The sequence below is a fragment of the Plectropomus leopardus genome, chromosome 1, assembly GCF_008729295.1.
Source record: "Plectropomus leopardus isolate mb chromosome 1, YSFRI_Pleo_2.0, whole genome shotgun sequence".
NCBI classification, from domain to species: domain Eukaryota; kingdom Metazoa; phylum Chordata; class Actinopteri; order Perciformes; family Serranidae; genus Plectropomus; species Plectropomus leopardus.
The window spans coordinates 7,004,526-7,024,068 of record NC_056463.1 but is presented as its reverse complement, the minus strand read 5'-3'; the positions used below and the strand labels follow the sequence as shown (position 1 = coordinate 7,024,068).

The following is a 19,543-nucleotide window of genomic DNA, read 5'->3' as shown; positions in this document are numbered from 1 at the left end:
AGTCTGTTGTGTTTTTGTGTATTTTAAATTAGTGGTATAATTTGATCTTTTTATTAATGGTTAAGCTTTTATTTTCTCACTTTTTTGTCATTCTGCTAATTCTTAATTAATTGTATATTCTTTTACCTATTTACCATTAATTTAATTTTCATGTGATTTGTTATCAAATCCAATAAAAATACAGCGGACTGATTGAACCGCCTGAAAGGCTTTTCATTTGGTCCTTCATATATTTGCTGTTATTCTTTCCTGGACAAAGGATAAATGACACTTCATAAAAATAAAAAAATAGAAAAAGCAACAGATTTTACATGAATATTATCATCATTTATTTTTATTTCATGAATTTGGTCAAATTGAATGTATGGAAACAGCGTGTGTTATATTTCTTTTTAATTTTACGTTATCCCATGTAGGATTACCCAGATGTTTGGGATAACATGGAAATAAAGACTTGAGTGTGGTAGAAATGTATTCGTATGACATGAAGCAACCCTTCCCCAATTGCCAGAAGAAAACGTGGTATTGCCCATTTCTATAAACCATGAATATATTACATTTTCATGTTTCATATTTATCATATCTGTGATTTTAAAAGTGTTGTAATACTAAAGCTGACTTCTCGTAAGAAGGTGAAGAGGATGGTGCATGGCGTGACACCTGGGCAAGATCAACAAACAATGAAACCAGTTGTGTTTTAGTGAGTTAATGCTGAGTTTCCACATCTGCAGACTCCAAATGTTGGACCCATTGGCAGGGACAATGCAACCCAACCCAGACATTGGGAAAATCAATCTTTTCCTGTTGATGGTTTTTGTGCCTCAACAAGTTAACCACAGGGTTTTTGACACTGAAAAAAATGTTACATTTACATTTAATGAAGTAAAACAATTACTTTCTTACCCTCAAACTTGGCTGTGTCTGTCACATGGTGCTACTTCCTCACATGAAGCATGAGGACTAAACTGAGCATGTGCGGAGTGAATCAGGTAATTCACAGCTTGTACCTAATTGGAGAAATTTAAAATGTTTCAACTACCACAAGTGGCAACGGTTACAATTATCCCCGTTCTCCAGATCTTCTCTGATATCAGTTTTGTATTTTAATAAACTTAAATATTCAAGTAAGGACAGCTGAGGCTCACTGATTTATTCCTTTTATTGGCCAAGTGAAGATTCACCTGAAGTATAACTTTTCCACATTACTAAATATTTAAAATGATTTTGACTTTGAAAGTGTTGAAAGAAAAAGAGGGACAGATAGATGAACAATCATTCTGTATTCCTTCGTCAAAACTTTATTGAGGCACATAGGATGAGGACAGTTTGTGAGGATATTTAAACACTTTGGTAAATCCTACTACTTCCTTCGTTACAGGGGTATAAAACAGAAAAAAGACAAAGGTAGTCTTCCAGTCCAGAATATTTACACAGACACAGCATACTGCGTTACATAACAACAGGCAGCATGCAGGTCTTCTAACACAGTACTCTGGGGAATACAACAGGATGGACACATGACCCAGATACAACGAGACAATGACTCACTTACGCACTCAGAAGTGAGTGTAGTTTAGTAGACTTGGTGGATAGTACTGAAATAACGCGTCCACATTTTACCAGCGAGACAGAGAGCTTATTTAAAACACCCAGTTTTAATCAACATGAAAACAGTTATTGTCATAGGAAATCTTCACAGTTTTACTGGACAAAGAGCTCATAGCTGCACAATGTTTTTCTTTTTGAAACGTTTTTCTAAACATTAAACTCCCGTTAAGTTTCGGTATGTTAAAGCTACAACACTCCTAAAATATACGACAGCACAAATTTACTACTTTACTGTTTAAAGCATAATATTATTGTCTTATTGTTATAGTTAGACCATTAACTACTGCCTACATCAAGCTGACATTTTTCCTAATATAGTAATTTTGCAATGCATGTCACATGTGACACAAGCTTTGTTACATTTGCTTTAACACATCTTTTTTTCTGTGAATCCTCATCAGAGTAACTTTTCTCTCATTACCTGTTTTATAGGAACAATTTTTCAACAATGGTTAGTTTTTACTTGAGGTTTGTTTACGTTGCTTTTAACAAATACACAGAGGCAGTAGTTAAGTATATACTGATACCTTTTGTAAGATTATCTCCTGGTGATAACTTCAGTTTGTTTGGAAAAAAAAGTTTATTTAAAACAGTTAGGGCGTGTTTATTGTTTTGGAAATTCATTTTGAAAGTTCACCCTTGCTAGTTAATCAAACTGAATATCGATACAACATTTTGCAGCTATAAAATATATGTAATTAGTAACTGTTTGGAATTACACAAAAGGCACAAATGAGCAAATAAGCCTTAATGTTTACTGTGTTTCATTATAAACCCACTAAGGTTATATTTTCCCCTCTTCAAGGGGTGTATTATAAACAGAACTCACCTAAATTTGATAGATACCAGAGAACATTGGCCAGATCTGGAAAATTTTTAACATAATTTTGTAATGTAAAAGGAAAAGCTATTTTTGAGCATTTTACTTCTTATGAACTACAGCACTTCCTTAAATACACTGAAATTAATTCAAATATCCTTTGATTGTCTATCACTATGTGTAATTTAAGACCCTGACAAAATAAAACATTGGCAAACCACAGATATGTTGCATTTGTATGTGTCATGCCTGTCACATCAACATTTTTGAAGTGATATGGTTAAGATGACATATATATGAGCTGATTTTGTCATCAGAAGAAGGATGGGATGGTGGATGGCCACTTTTAAAATTTCTTTGTATTTTCTGTTATTGAGTTAAAAGAGAATTATGCAGCTATGGAAAAGGTGACAGTTTCTGTGTGTGCTTTTTATTAACCCTAAAGCTGTAAGTAAGCTAGATATACTGCTTCTAGTTAACCTGCTTTGAAACCAATTTGATATAATGGCCAACTGCAACTGCAACTACAATGTCCACGTCTGTCAGGTGATGCCACCAGGCCCAAAAATACTTTATTTCCACATATTAACAATCTGAAAGAGAAGTCTGTGAATCAGGGGAAACATTTTTTGAGCATCAGAAACCCACAAAATGACTGATGGATCTTGATAGAAATTTATGCCAAGAACACTTGAAAAGTCTAGTAGAGCCTAACAATTAAATCATTTTTATCATCATACAAGTTAGCAGAGTGCTAAACCGGAAGCAACCGGCTCGGCAGGCAAGGTATAGGCCCAATTATACAGTCAATCCGGGTAATTTTATAACCAAGAAGTTGAACTTTTTTGGTTTCCAGTGCCACTGAGCAATTGGAATGAACGGGGCCTCATCTTTAATGCTGTATCCAGCTCTTTTTATACACCCATGGACTGCTATGAGAGTGGTGTTAATGTCCTAATCCAATTCTCTGCAAGCAAAGCAAAAAGCATTTTTCCCTTATCATTTAACTATTCTCTTAAACACTAATAATGCTCTGAGGAAGGATTCTGTCTGTGACACATCAGAAATGAATCAAATATGAGGCTGCACAGAGACTGAATGCGTTGATAGTGTACCACCTTTTACTTTGATGGCTGATTTATAATTTTGATGTTGGCACCAAGTTTCTCTCTCTTGAACACAAGCTGGTTGTATTTTTGCTCTCTAGTGTTTATGGAGATCACTTTTCAGAGGAATATTGGTAACAAGATTAAATAGCCAAGACTAATTCATTTTTCACTGAATGGAGTGTCGCCTGCAAGCTAGTTTAGGCAGTCAATTCGAGATGCACTGATTCATACACACACACGTCATACATCACTTTCCATATGTCATCTTCAAAACACACCCTCTCAGAAACTACCCTGCCTTGTCAATTCCACTTCTGCTCTGTATCAGTATTGCTGCCTCCTCTTTCAATCCCACCTTCATCCCCAGCATCCACCTGCAGGCTCCCGCTAGAGGGGGGAAATATTTAATCATTACAATATCTCATGTAAAAAAATATCTGCGGGGAGTGATAAGGCCAGAATCTAAATACCAAACTCTAACTCTGCTGCTGAAATAAATATTTAAAAGGTGAGTTGTCTGACTGAACTATGCTTGTCTGAAAAACATCCACTGCCAATCATTGCGTGGCAGCTGGTAGCCTGTCACGACTGAGTGATGCTCTGCAAGTAAAGCAGTTAAATGTATTTTGAGTCTTGTCAGATCAGTGGAATAAAGAATTATTAAAAAATTCTGGGCTGCCTTTGCACAACTAAAGGGAACCTAAATCACTGGCACAAACTAAAAAAAACATCCTGTTTAATCCTTTATGCAAAGGTAAACTTCAAATGATGTCACAATTACTGATTTGGATATTTGTAGTTGCTTGTAATATTCACTGCCTCAGCTCCCAGAGGTAACCTATCACTGTACTCAGATCCAACCTCACAGTTGTCTAAATTCCCTCGACACTGAGACAATGAAAAGGACTCAGTCATGACACTTTCCTCTGTGTCCGCCTCTCGCTCTCCGTCCCCGCTCTCCGTCTCCCCCTCCTCCTCATCCAGTTGGCTTCCGTTAATCTTCCTCTGGGACTCGGTGTGAGGAGCGCGGATATTAAAGTTGACGGTGAGGTTCCTTTCCATGTGGTACTGGTCTTTGGCCTTCAGGATCAGCTTGTAGGTCTTGCTGCGGTATTTGTACACCAGGTGGAAGCAGGTCGCGCCCAGGAGAGGCACAGTGGACACGGTCAGGAGGCAGATGCTGACAGAGATGATGATGAGCAGGTTGGGTGTCCTCCTCCTGGTGGTGAACATCACCTGGACCTCGCAGTCCTCCCCTCTGTAGGTCAGACATAGGGAGTAGTTGGTGCCGGGTCGTAAACCACTGAACAGATACGTGTTGATGCCCTCTTTGATCCGCGACCACTGCACGGCTGAGTGTTTGCGGTCGGCAGTGACGCACAGGTACAAGCCATTTGAACTGACTTGTTCAGAGTCGTCTGACAGGCCGTGGTGCTCTTCACTGTCAGAGAGGAAGCTCTCAGATGTGGCGGCAGCGTTGGCGTCCCGCTTGCTGTCTCTGGGTATGAGAAGAGGGTTGAGTCGCACTGTTACCTCTGTTTCTGAAACCCCTAATGCAATGACACCAAAATCAAACGTGTACTGCTTGATGTCATCCATGCTCCCATTAAAGACGCGGCTAGAAATGTATCTCGTGTTAGCCGTCACGCCACATTTACTCGCACGTGATGGATATGTTGCTGCCTCCTCAGAAGACTTGATCTCCGCAGTAGGTGGGAGAGTGGGCACAATGTTTATTAAGTCTTTTCTTTTTAAATCAGGCAGAAGCACAGAATCAAAAACAGATCTTTTGTCTGTCGTTTGGTGTATAAACGGGTGTGTTTTGGTGTAAGCAGGTGTTGTGGTGATGCGTTTTATGGGTGTCGGTTTTGGTGAAGCCACCACCTCCACTAACACCCAATCCTCAGATCTTCCAAACTCATTTGTGGCTGAACAGCTGTAGTTGCCGCTGTCATCCTTCCTGAGACTTGAAATGATGAGAGTCCCATTATTAAAGACTTTGACTGGATTATGGGATGGTAACGAGTCCTCGTTTGATTCTGCTGAGTCATCCTCAGTGAAGGACAGAGCGACCTCTTGCTTCTGGCGTTTGCTTCGAATATTCCACAACACCAGAGGCTTCGGATTTCCTGTGAATTCACATGTCAAGACCAGTGTGCTGCCCTCATAGAAAGTCATGTTTGACTTGCTGCTGCGTATTGTCACATTTGCGCTCGTGCACTTCGACTCAGTCAAATTTCCAATCACCTCTCCTCTGAGTTTCTGCGGAGTTGCACAAATGATCAAACTCTTCTCCGGGATTGTGATTGTCGTCGTTGATATCCAGTCTCTGAGCCAGTGGAGGGAACAGGTACATGCAAAAGGATTTTTATAAATCTGCAAGTGGGACAACGACACCAAACCATCAAAGGTCCCCTCAGCGATGGTTGTAAACTTGTTATTGTTGAGTCGGATGGACTTGAGGTCTTTGAGGTTGGAGAAGGCGTCCCTCGGCAGATGCACCATCTCATTGTGGTTCATCTTCAACAGCTGCAGGCCTGTGAGGTTCTGCAGATCCTCCCAGGGGAAGTCTACGAGTCTGTTGTGGCTGATGTCAAAGTTACGTAGGTGAACCAAAGGTGTGAGGGTCCCCTCTTCGATTGATACGATCTCATTGTGGGCCATCCACAGCGATGTCACCAAGGTGACATTGTCGAAGCTCCCCAATGGTATCACGCGGATCTTGTTAGCAGAGAGACTCACAGTTGTAACATTTAGAGGCAAACCGTCCGGGACTTCAGTTAAATCTTTGTAGGAGCATTCAGCAAAATGGCGGCCGTATTTATCTGAGCAGGTGCAGAGCTCAGGGCATCCAAGTCCGCTGGTGAAGACTGTGGCGATCCACAAAGTGAAGAAGAGGATGTCGGCGGCTGCCATTTTCTGGTCCTGTAAAACAGCGTCACAGTCCATCAATGAATCAGTGGACCAAAGCTGATTTATTCAGCAGATTTATTGCAAAGTGATTGTGATAGAAGAGTAAAATGATAGGAATTTAAAAGTTATATAAAACAGGTACTGGCATGAAGAAAATGATGCAGCAGAGCAAAATAGGAGATTTTAGCTCAACTTAAGCTTTTGTTTGCAGATTATACAACAGAAAATGGAGCCTGTTGACAGATTTTTGATACTTTCTTTAGAGCAGTGGTTCCCAAATGGTCCAGTCATGGGAAATTTGGTTAGTCATTAGTTTAAAGTCCATACACTGTAAATCATCACATATTCAGTTTTATTTCACAAAATGTAAACAACACATTGGCTTTGGATGGAAAGATATGAAACACATTGAAAGAATAATGAGAAAAGCTCTGTGCTGGAAACTCACTGTACTAAAAAAGTGTGTTTTTGACAAACTTGACAAATTCCCGAGTCACTTGCGGTCCATTCAGAATGGACCCATGACTGTTTTTGGCCCCGCTGGGAACCACTGATGTAGAGAATCTCTACAGTAGTTCTCAAACAGACTGATTTCTATTAGAGTCTTGACTGCTGATGACATTTACATGAACCAAACAGCTAATTTAAAAGGTTGAAGCTTCATATAAAATAGTAAAACAAAGAAAGCACAAGCAGTTTCACAGCTCATCCTCTGACTAGGTCATGTTCTACTTTTAAGGATATTTTTACCGGCAAACTGAAAGTGGAGGGGTTGGTTCAGGCAAATTAGCACAAAGAAATGTTTTTTCTGCTTCTGGCCACATCTAGTCATGTAGATAGTTTTGGTTCAATTTGTCCAGGCTGTGAAATACATGATAATTTGAAAAAAAAAAACAAAAAAAACTACTGAGTTATAAGCAAATGCTGAGTTTTCTTACTGAGGTATATTCACATAGGACAATGGAGACTGATTACATCACCACTTCTGACATTTCTGCGTCCACTGTTTTCACAAATATATTAAATATTGTGAATGATGACTTCAGATTGTGCTATCAGTGGGGGACGTGATCTTTTCTCTGCACAATAGGAATGACCTGTTAACTGGTGGAGAGTAGACCAGCAGCACTGCAAATCATCCTTAAGATTTAAGAAAAAAAAAAAAACTTTCTATATTTTGATGCTTCTTAATGCACTCTGGCAACTTATTAGTTTATTATGTTTTGTAATAATAACCTAAATCTGTAAAGTAACTAAAGCTAAAGTACAATATTTGCTGAGCTGTTGACAAATAGAAGCACAAAGTAGTAAAAAAAAAAATGGAAATACTCAAGAACCTGTACCTCAAACATCAAAATTCACAGTTAAACAATTTTTTATGACAAATTTTTTCCAAATTAAATAAGTGATGATGCATTACTATAGATTAAACTAAATAATAGCAGTATATAGAGTCATTAAAATAGTACAGTGAGTACTTTTATGTCAGATACTTTGAATACATTTTGATGCTTCTGTTGATAAAATGACATTCTCACTATTTCTTATTGACTGACTGCTATGTATAATGTGAATTGACATGTACTGTCTGGCAGAGAAATAGATCCACATAGGCCTATTTCACCCTGTGGTGTCAAGGGAAAACAGAAAACTGGTACACAAGCATCCTCACCTAAATTAATTAAGATTTTTTGCTTTGAAGCTCTGAAGACGCACTCGGTTGATAAGCTGACATTAGTGGATGTTTGATGAACAGAGGAGACAGTAAAGCTGTGTGTTGTGTCATTTGAAGAAGCTTCTGGTTTCAAACTACGCAGCAGCCTCCGGGGCTCTGCCCTTGGTGCTGAAAGGCAGCCGCATGTCTGCTGTTTGTTTACAGCAGTCTGATCTGCTGCATGCCACGCGCACCGCTGAAATTCACTCTTTTATTTCATCTATGAAACATCATAACTGTCAATGTAATCTGACGAAACCAAAGTTCATCCCTGCAGAAAGACCTCGACACAGGGTTGCATGTGAATAATTGATGCGGGGAGGAAAGAAGATCCCTCACCTCCGCTGTTAGGAGCCTTAAATTGGGCGACAAGCTTACCTGCGTTTTTATTTTTTATCTCTGCAGAGAAATCCGAATGACGTCACGCCGGTGTTTCCAGTCAGAGCAGCGCAGGATGCATGCTGGTGTCAAGTTTGAGGATGGAGCTGAGTCACTCTGTGTGCCAGTCCGCTGCTACATGGTGAAAACGTGCGTGTCCGCTGCGGGGTTTCTCCTGCCTGAGCATATATGTCAGTTATCTCCCCCATCTCCTCCCCTCACCCGCCTCTCCTCCTCCCCTCCTCGCGGCTCTAGACAGAACAGCATCGACGTTTCCCAAATGTCCTTTAAAGGGGAAACGACCTGACAATTTGTTCTCTCTCAAATAATCTTTGAAACCGACTGCCTCGAAAAGGGAAAGTAAATACAACTGTTATTCCTAATTTAAGTTGACTTTAGTTGTTTTGTTGTTTAGTTGTTGCAACTTAAAAATGACAAGTGAAGTTAACGTGCTCTTTCTAAATGTTGGCAATTAAACCAATTTAGTCTGACATAACTTGATCATGACAAAGAGGATTATGCCAATGATTAAGTTAGGAGTTGTGTGAGTTCTGTTTTCTTTACTTGTTTGAAAAAAATGCAAATATGATTGACTAGTTTGCAACTGGCAGAATACAGATATACAGCACAATAAACTGAAGTCATGCAAAGATTGAATTAATTAAACTTGTCATTTTTAATATTTTTTCAATTTTTATTTAATTTTAAAACAACTTAATGAAATTAAGTAAATATAACTAAATTATATTTAAACTTAACAGTTAGACATAAAGTTAACATAAATTAAGGCTAATAATAATAGTTACTTGGATTTTTTAAGGCAACTGGTTTCCTAGATTTTTCCAAGAAGTAAAATTAACTTGTCAGATTTTACACATGTATGATCGTCATGAGATGAGGACTCGTAAGAATTCGTAAGGACTCATGAGGGCTGACTGTCATTGAAGATAACAGTAGGCTATTATAAATACTAATTTAAAATTTTTTACAAATACAAAATGTTATTTGGAGCCAATATTTTTGAGTATTTTTACAAACAGTAAAAATACTAATATCAAACTGCACTACACTGATTTTACACATCTCCGTGTTTGTACAGGTAAAAGTACTACTGGAAATGTGAACAAAGTTGTGTAAAGCCTTTTGTGTCTCCAGGGGGAGCTGTGTGAAGTCTGATGCCTCAAGTGATGTCACTTGAGTCAGCATTGGTTTGGTCTGACTGCACTTTTTTTCAGTGCTTTTGGTGTAAGAGTGACACACCAAAAGGCATCTTTTGCATACGCATGAAACGCTGCTGGATGGTTTCAGGTGAGAATGTGGATGGGCCGAAACCGGTCGCAGTGTGAATATACACCTGTGGACGGCTGGACGGCGCCTGCCACGCCAAACATATATGCACACAGGTGGCGTCACTTGACAATGCGTCTGTACAGAGCCTGTTGCCAGCGTCAGGTTGAAACGCTGCCTGTGACGGTGTTATATAAGGAGCACAAGGGCATTTATTGGGGTTTGGGAGGAGAGGTGGACGGTTCTGATAAACCTTGGACTTTCCGGATTCTGGAGGTTGCTTCCCATTTGAATGTTATGTTTCTTTCTACACCCAACCACGTGCCTAATTCCCCTAAACCTAACCTTCTGTGTGCTTTTGTTGACTTCCCTGCATTTGTTGACATGTGCTGGTGTTACTGAGACATAAACACATGCAGTATCACTCCACAATGTGCATTTTTTCACATCATGGTAGCGGCATCCTGGCACATAAAGAGCAGATGCAGAAGGACACCCTAAAATGTAACATTTTGATGCAGAAATGCAACACAAAGCTGCAATATGTGATGACTTGGTTCCATCCAGCTGCAGTATAAGCTAACGCTGCCCGCTGGCATATCATACTGCCATGACAGGTGTCATATGGCTCACTGGTGACGCATCATACTGCTGCGAAAGATGCTGTCTGACCACATTAATGATCATACCTCGCCCACCGGTGTATCACACCCCCATGACTGGTGCCACATGGTTGATGGGCAGTGTGTCATACTGCTGCAAAAGATGCTGTCTGGCCACATTTTAAAACTGACACCATCCAACAGCATATAATACCGCTGTGAAAGGTGGCCTTTAGCATCAGTGCCAGACGCCAAAATCAAATAGTACAACTAAAAATGGTTTTACTGGTAAGAGAGAAAAATACATTGTTTTTATAAATAAAATGTTGAACTGTCCCTTTAATTTCCCAGCAATATGACAAAAGATAAAACAGTTTTTTTTCACAGTGTGAGAGCTCTGCAGGGCAACACAAGGCAAGTCAGAAGAAACACACAGAAAACAAACACTGAGGTGAGGCCTTGTGCATGCCTGTGTGTGTGTGTGTGTGTGTGTGTGTGTGACTTGCAATAGTTGATTAGACATGCGAGCAGAGAGAAGAGAACAGAGAGCAGCAGAGAGCAGAATGAATCCTCTGCAGATATCTTGATTCATTTAGTTCAGATCTAATCTCATCCTCGTCATCCTGCCTGAAATCTCTCTGCATCATTACAACATGGAGAACTGGGTTTCCTCTGCTTCTCCATTTCTCCCTCTATCACTTAAAGAAACAGATGCTGATTTCTCTGCAGCTGTGTGGTGGAAAGAAGACGGACCAATACTGTAGATTCCTTCTCTATAGACTTTTTTACTGACATATTTTATTGTCTGCCAGACAAAGAAAAAATGTGCCAGTGTCAAAATTGGACACAATTGGTCACATTTTGTGCATTACTGCATGCATTAATATCAAAACTTTTTATGTCCTACATAGACACTAACGACTATGTGCATGAGCAATCTTTCTTGTTGTGACATTTTTAGTTCAAAACAAGAGACGAGATATTCCTTTTCTCCAGGAATTATAAAGAAAATTAAGCAGATCATGTTCTACTCTCCAGACTTATTTAATCAGACTATCATACCTTCTGGCACTGCAATCTCCTTTTTTGGCAAAAACAACCTCTTATGACTGGAACTTACATCAGACCCCAAGGCCAGTTTACTTATCCTCAAATTATTACTTTTTAGGATTTTACAAATATAGAAAGTAAAAAATACACATTATAAATATTTCATGGATAATACAGTTAGGATTATACACAATAACCCAATGAGAGAAAAAAAACTCATCACAGTAGATTCAGCATCCATAAGATTGTTTAATGATTTGGTAATACACTGTTTTTAATGGCAACAACAACATCTTAAAGTGATTTTTACTGGGTTTTAACAGTTTAACAGTTTTCTGCCATAAATAGTTCAATCCATCATGCTGAGGCTACACTAAAATCTTCAACTCTGCGAGTAAGACGTCTCATTTCCTGAGCACAGAGGCCTGCTTGCATATCTAATATGGCATTTAAAATCAAAGGAGGCATGTTTTCAATCAGCAGGATGGATCGGGAGGATCATCTGACCCTCCAGGGCACTTCCTCCAGGCCCGTGATTTTTTAAGGAACTCACAACTTGCCATTCTCCATCCCTCCACCAGAGTTTTCCACCTGTCCATCTCTCATCGACCTGCTCACCTGTAGCTCATATTTCTGTTTTTTTTACTGCCTCATGTTTTTCCTAAAGCTTATTTAGTTTCAAGTCAATTTAATTAATGTACTGAAATGAACAAAAGTTAACTCCTTGTAAGTTACATCATCTGCTGCGTCTGTAATGACCAAGGTTTTCCAGCAGATGGCACTACAATCCTTTGAGAAACAGGAAAGTTTCACTCTGGAAGTGTTGCCCTCCTGGCCTGTGTGTAAAAACAAAGAGGCAGAAAACTTAAGCTCCGTTTGGCGTGACTGCAGCTTTTATTCTACCTTTTCATGGTAAAACAAGTGACTTCCTGTGGTGATAGATAAAACACTAAGTGCAACATCAGACAAACAACTGCAATATCTCAGCATCCTTCAGAAACACAAGCATCACCTTATGTAAGCACATACAAAAATGCAGCACTTATTAAGAAAAAAAATAAATGTCCATCTCACTCTCCAGCTGCACAGGATTCACACTTTAACAGCCACACTCAACTTACACGTAGCACAATACTAAACAAACTTGGAGTGAGTAACCTCCCCATTTCCTGTAATATCATTCCCAAATATTCATTCACAAATATTCACAAACCACCTTGCTTAGGTCTGTACTCAAACCTCTTATTATGACTAATCATGACAGCTTAACAGGTCGCTAAATACATGCATCAGCCCTTTAAATACTTCTCAACTCATTCACAAAACAAAACAAAAACATTTGCATCTCATTTGCATTTCAATGGTAATGCGTGCGTTAACGAGTCGTTAGCAACAGTGAGTACAGCAAAACTTTTTCTATTTCTACATATTACTGTAAAACAACACAACTTTGCACATTTCAACTTATCAATGAGGATTCAGACCACTCTACATGCTTTAAGTTTTGAGGAATATTAACCCACCTGTGTGTAAAAACAAAGAAGCAGAAAACTTTCGCTCCGTTTGGCGTGACTGCAGCTTTTATTCTGAAGTTTCTGCCTCTAAGGGTATTAGGTTCCTCTCAAGGGCGGTGCGCCCTCTAGTGGCCTGTTTAAATATAGCGATAACCAGCACAGCACAATGAAATCAGTATTCAAAGACTTTTTTTTGACACAGAAAAATATTTTTTTAAAAATATAGGGGTGTCCTTTTTTACTATTTTTAACCATATTGACAATTTTTAATCAATATAATAATAATAACTTCTTATTTCACCCATGGATTGTACCATAGTCTCACAATGAACTTAACCTAAATCCCTGTGATCTTTTTACACTTTTTAATGACATTTTAACTTTTTTTTTCTTTTAATGACTTTACCTCCTTTTAATTTCATTTACATGTGCATTTCTTACCCTTTACAGAAGCACAGCTTTTAAAAATCATCTAATCAAGTACTGGCACAATAGAACTGTTTCAACAGACACCTCGCCTTGTCGCCAGCATCCAGTGGTTGTTAGTGGCACTGCAGTTTAAAGCACTTTGCATTGACATCAGAGTTGATGATGTTGACAACAAAGGACTAAAAGTAATCGAGGCAGATTGACCAGATTGACCCACCAGGGGTCAGTCTCTGCAAACTCGTGAGAAACTTTGTTCCAACCTGCAGGACTTTACTTTAAAATCATGGCCAGATCTCAAGTTCGCAAACAGGGGCTTATTCATACATCCAGCAATTCAGCATCACTCATTATGCATCAACATTAATTATTATTTGTTATTCTCTGATGGAGACATCCTATTGTCAGTCACCAGCAGTCCAGAACTATTGAAACTGGGACAGTCTGACCACTCATGACAGCTAGATATGCTAGCAAGATCTTGAAAAAGTCAAGCAGCTCTAATAATTTCAAAATTTGCAAAGATGACCCACAAAGTGCAAGAAACTGGTATGTCAGAAATCTACAACCAGCTTGGCAAATCACCTGAAAACTGTAAGTATCAGTTTAGCCATTGTGCAAAGTATGCATATTTCCTAACTGTTAGGGCTAATGTTACGGTGACCTGCAGTAACCCTAGAAGCTTTGATTACTGGCAAATATCTCTCACTGAAGCTTTAAATAGTAATAGTATAATAATAGTAGTAATAGTAATATCCAATCGTGCCACCTCTCTATCCACAGCACCCCCCATGCATAAACACAAAGTAGGTTAGTGAGAGGGCGGCGACAGGGTGGCAACGGGGAGCTCAGTTGATGATGAAAGCAGGTTCCTGCTATCAGGCTAAGCCAATAGAAAAAAATCAGTTGCAGTAGCCACGTTTACACAATATGTAGAATTTTAATACTTTGTACTCAAATGAGTTAGATCTGAGTCAGTCAGCAACACTTGTTAATAGATATTGCTTTTCAACAGAAAATAAAGTGGCTTGGAGGTTTAATTACTATCTAATGCCCCAAAACTGGTATTTAATACAGCCCTACCTTTTTTTTTGTTTTTGTAAATAAAGCTTCTTTTGTACTCTTTACATTAACATTACATTTTCCTTGATTTTTTTTTTTTGTGAACCCCCAACCTTAAGTTTAAACGATGCCTGTGCATTTCTCTCTTTACCACAGTTGAACTTAAAAATGCATCAGTTGTGGGTTCACAGCCTCACAGTCACCGTGCTCTGCTTTGCATCAGAATCCAGCCGCGGTAGAATTTAATCAAGTCATCTTTCATATTTCACACAGCCGGAAAATTAAAAAGAGATCACATGTGTCAAAGCAAATTGTGGAGAGGCTGAGCCTCACCTCCACCACCCTCACCCCCACCTCTTCTCCTGTGTGCACCATCCATTTCCCCGGTAACTTACACCCCTCAGTAGCAATGTGATTTTGGCGGTAATGTGTTTCTATTGCTCTTCCTGTGATACCCTGCGGTATCGCTGCACCGCTGTACAGAGAGCTTGGAGGGCTTTGGAGAGCCTCATTTACCTCCATAATCTTTCACAGTCATCGACGTGCTAGCATGCTGTAATGTACTCATGCACACACAATACAGAGACAAAATAAGTCTAAACACAAAAAAGTGTCCTTGTATATGGCTGAGTTGAGGGTGAATTAACATAGTGAAGACACTGCATTATGCGTGAGTTAAGGCAAGACGGATCGGTGCGTTTAATACCTCTTTGATATGTGTCTTCCTACTTGAGCGAGCCCCTCCTCGACTTGTCCCGCTCCGAGATGCCGAATTCGTCAGCTTGCCTTCGTGATGCTTCCCACAAGCTGTTATGATTCTTGGTGTTTAGCTCAGAGAGTCACAAAACACAATAAAACAGTGTTGGATTAGTCTGCGGATGAGCAGCGGACGAGGCCGACTGCAGGAGCTGAGAGTGTTAAACCTTACTAAGGGGATAAAAGGATTGGAAATGTGTTTTGGCTGCCGAGTGGCTCACCCGGCAGTCGTTTTATTTAGTTTAAAATAAGAAAGACGTGACTTTTTTTGGTGAGGTTTGCAGTCATGAGGAGAAATACGGATAAAGGGATCATCAGGAAGGTCAGACGCTTGGAAATAAACAAGAATTAATCCTGTTACAGCGGTTCAGGTTGAGTGAAATAAGGGACTCTGAGTATTGCACACATACACACACATATACAGCAACACACACAACACGGGATGGTGGCCTTGGCTTTGTTCTGAAGCTCTTAGCCGTTTGTCTAGTGTTACACAGGCTCCATTTACTCCTGATTGCCTGTGACTGGTGACCTCTGAACCCAATCCACACAGGTGCTGCAGGACGAACCATCAATACTGGCAGCAGGTTGTTTTTGCCTCTGGGCTGCTGGATAAATGATGCCCTTGGTGAACACACACTTACACACACACACACACACACACACACACACACACACACACAAGACAAACATAATCACACACACTCCTACACAGACAAAAAGACACCCTGTACCAGTGGTTGTGCATGTTTTAGACCATTAACTGCAAAGTAAAGATTTTGCAAAGCACAGTGCTGTTTGAAAAATTTGATGTGGTGATGAATTGTTTTGTTTTCAAGCATCTTAATGTTTAGACTCTTGAAACTTTCTTGAGTGACACAATTCATGAACAACAAATCTGCATTATTATTTTGTTTGTGTAACATCTGTTATAAGGTAGTGTTGTAGTCAAGACCACCTAAACCAACCATGACCAGAGTATATCAAGACCTATACAAGACCAAGACTTTGAGGGCTTGAGACCAAGTCAAGACCAGACTAGTGCAAGTCCCACACTGCAATAACATGGGCTGTTATTAAATGTGGACCCTGTTAACTTCAGTTCATGAAGAATGTTCCCCCTTTTCAGATTCTCCATTCACCAAGGAGGCATGCGAGAAAAAAGTTTTCTTTGTGATTTCAAGGTAGCGTGGTGAGTAATTGAGTCATTTTGTGAGTGGAGTATTCTTTGAAAGAATAGAAAAGGAGATAAAACTGCTAATACGCTAAATAATGTGTTTTTCAGGACATATCTATAATCTTTGAGTGAAAAAAAGTAATATTTTGACATCTACAGGCCTTCAAACTTTCAAATTAAAACAAAACAAAACTCCTCGGTTAAGCACTCATAAAAAATGACATATGCAATATGTGATGAGGAGTTGCAAGTCAGCGATGCATCTGAAGAGCCATGAGATTAAAAAAAAAAGAAAAAAGGTTGGGAACCATTTTGCTAATTGGTTTTCATACTGCGAACAAAAGTAAAGTGTGTAACAGTAGAAAAAAAGACATCAAACAATGTCAAACTTCATAGCTTGAATTCATAAACAGATATTGTTTTTTCTCATTTGTCTTCTTGGTTTGATTGTTCAATAGACTTTTTATGATTTGACATCAAAGTGTCATGAATGCATCTGTGAGGAGAGTTTCAAATGCTCACTGTAGATGTGATGGTTTATGTATTGTATCTCAAGTTTAGAGCACTGACCAGTCCACAACCCATACCACCCCCTCAACCCAGAACCCAGGCTTCATCCACCTACGTACCTTGCAGATACAGAAAACTATTCTGGAAGAAATCTCGCTTTGGGATGAGTTTTGTGCCTCACGGCCATTAGTGTTTTAAATAGCTTGGGCATATTGGAATAAACGCATTTTCATGTTTACTGTGATGTTCTCATTTGTTTACATCCTGTGTGTTTAACTGTTCTGAGTGTTTTCTGTACAGACTGTGAAAACAAATTTCCTCCTTAAATAACAGTAAAGTATGAATCTGAATCTGAAGTCTCAGCAAAGACTGTCCTTGTGTGCAAAAATGTTCTGACAGTGAAATGCTATTATGCATTTAAAAATGATCAACAGAAATGTTAAGTGTGTGCAGTTTGCAATTAAAAGGCAAAATAATGCAAAATAATTTGTATAAATACATTCATTTTTGGCTCAGCTCTCTCTTTTTTTTAAAAAAAAAAAAAAAAAGAAGGCATTTGCTGTTCTTTACTCTTTTTTGGCATTAAAAAAACACAGTTTCCACAGAGCAAAGTGATAGCTCAGAATTCACCTTTTTCTGTCCTCTCTTCCCCTGAGAAATAATCCAAAAAACACGACACCTTCCAAAAACTATTATCACATCTTGGTCCTATAATTCTGTTATTTTTAAGTGATACAGGAGTTAATTTCCTGTAAAGGACTTAAAATGATAAAGAAGATGCTAAAACCTATGTACAATATGTTTACAATGAAAAAGACAGAATGCAAATGAGACATCAACACAGACATCGACATGCACACACATACAGTATGCAGTACTGTACTGTACACACAGGCACTCTCACTCTCTCTTTCAGACAAACACACACAGACACACACACACACAGACATACACACACACACACACACCTATTCAGGGTGATGAATCGTGGCCTCGTGGCAGGAGGCCTTGATTTTGGGACATCATCCAATATCAGGCCTTGGGGAAAAAGACGAGACGATCCACATTCATACACACACACACACACACACACACACACACACACACACCACACACACACACACACACACACACACACACACCAACCCCCTTTCCCCATCCTACCCCTCCCCACCCTTGCTGTCTGAAGCCCTTGTTACAGATACAGCAGATTTAGTTGGGGGGGGCAGGCACCTAGGGATGGCACACACCGCCCCCCCCCCCCCCCCCCCCCCTCCCCCCCCCCCCCCCCCATTTTCCTCCCCCCCCCCCCAGCCTCCCATCACACAGGGAGTAAATGTATTCATCTCATCCTCTCCGGCCAGAGAGGTCAAAGCCTTATCTTGCCCTCTGCTGTAGCGCTGTCAGCTCACCAGCCACAAACCATAACTTCTCACTGCTAGCAAGAGCGCCGTGTGGTCGGAGGCTGGCGAGGAAGACAGGGAGGCAGTGACGAGGAGGAGGAAACAAACAAAGAGGAAGGAAGGACATGAAAGAGAAGAAGTAAAGAGGGGAAAGGGGAAGGAGAAGGGTGTGTTGCAGGTGAAAGAGGATCGAGTATGAAAAATGAAAAGCATCCATAAACGATCAAAGGCTTTTTTAGACTATTATAAACTAACCTTTTTTCAAAATTTTGCAGGGAACAGCCTTTAATATGATGACTGCATAGAATTAAAACTCTCTAAACAGCAAAAAAAAAACACAAGTTATGGTCTGAGTATCTACTGGGAAAGTTTCTAAACCCCAGGTTCTTAAAATTTGCATTTATCAGTCCTGTGAACTATCCATATGCAACATACTGGTTCTGTGTATTTGTTTGGAAAACGCTACACAGTCAGGTCCCATAAAGTCCCTACTGGCTCTTGCAGAAACTCAACTTCTCCTAGTCCTGTAAACTACCCACTGGCTGGGTGTATTTACCTTAAAAACTCTTCATTTCCAGGCCAAGTTAATTGCCAGCATGTTCTCTTCCAAAGTCGTCAAATATCGCTGCTCGTGATTTCAGCATAAGATACAGACACCAAAAACAACCTTTTGTGGCGGTATGATACGCCACTGGGGTGTGTCAGTTTGTAGTGCAGCCGGACATAACCTTGTTATGATGTGCTGCCAGTCTTCTGGGTGGCACATGGCGAGGCAGTATAATATGTAGACAGGTGGCGTCAGTTGATAATGCGGCCAGACGGAACCTTTTGCACTTTAACACTGATTAACAAGTGGGATTTTATCTGTGAGGCTGATTAAAAACCTTATCATAAAGTCTTATCATAAAAGTTAGTCACAGGTTATCACTTGAGATATAGGCAAAGTAAGCTTAAACAGAAGTCAGTCTTACATGGAAAGAAAAATACAGATTTGCACAGGAGAACTCACATTTTAATACTGGAGATTCCTGCAGCTGCCACTAGATGTTATTAAGGAGCCACAACTCCTTTGAAGATGCTGACTCCCTGGGAAATGCTTTAAACATGAAGAATTGCTGCACATGAAATCACCCATTTGGAAGTTTTTCCTCAAATTTGCACAGCTTAAAAATAAATCTCACTGACTTGCAAAGACTGATGAGTTTTGCAGTGAA

General features: G+C 39.7%; 1 protein-coding gene across 1 annotated transcript; it reads right to left on the bottom strand.

The window, feature by feature from the left end:
- Nucleotides 1-1,295: 1,295 nt before the first annotated feature.
- On the bottom strand, nt 1,296-8,742 carry LOC121944293 (immunoglobulin superfamily containing leucine-rich repeat protein 2-like). The gene is made up of 2 exons (XM_042488037.1): nt 8,543-8,742; nt 1,296-6,462 (listed from the first exon to the last, which is right to left on the bottom strand). Exon 2 carries the CDS (start codon nt 6,451-6,453, stop codon nt 4,315-4,317), a length of 2,139 nt encoding a protein of 712 aa, XP_042343971.1. The 5' UTR covers nt 6,454-6,462; nt 8,543-8,742; the 3' UTR covers nt 1,296-4,314.
- Nucleotides 8,743-19,543: the final 10,801 nt, after the last annotated feature.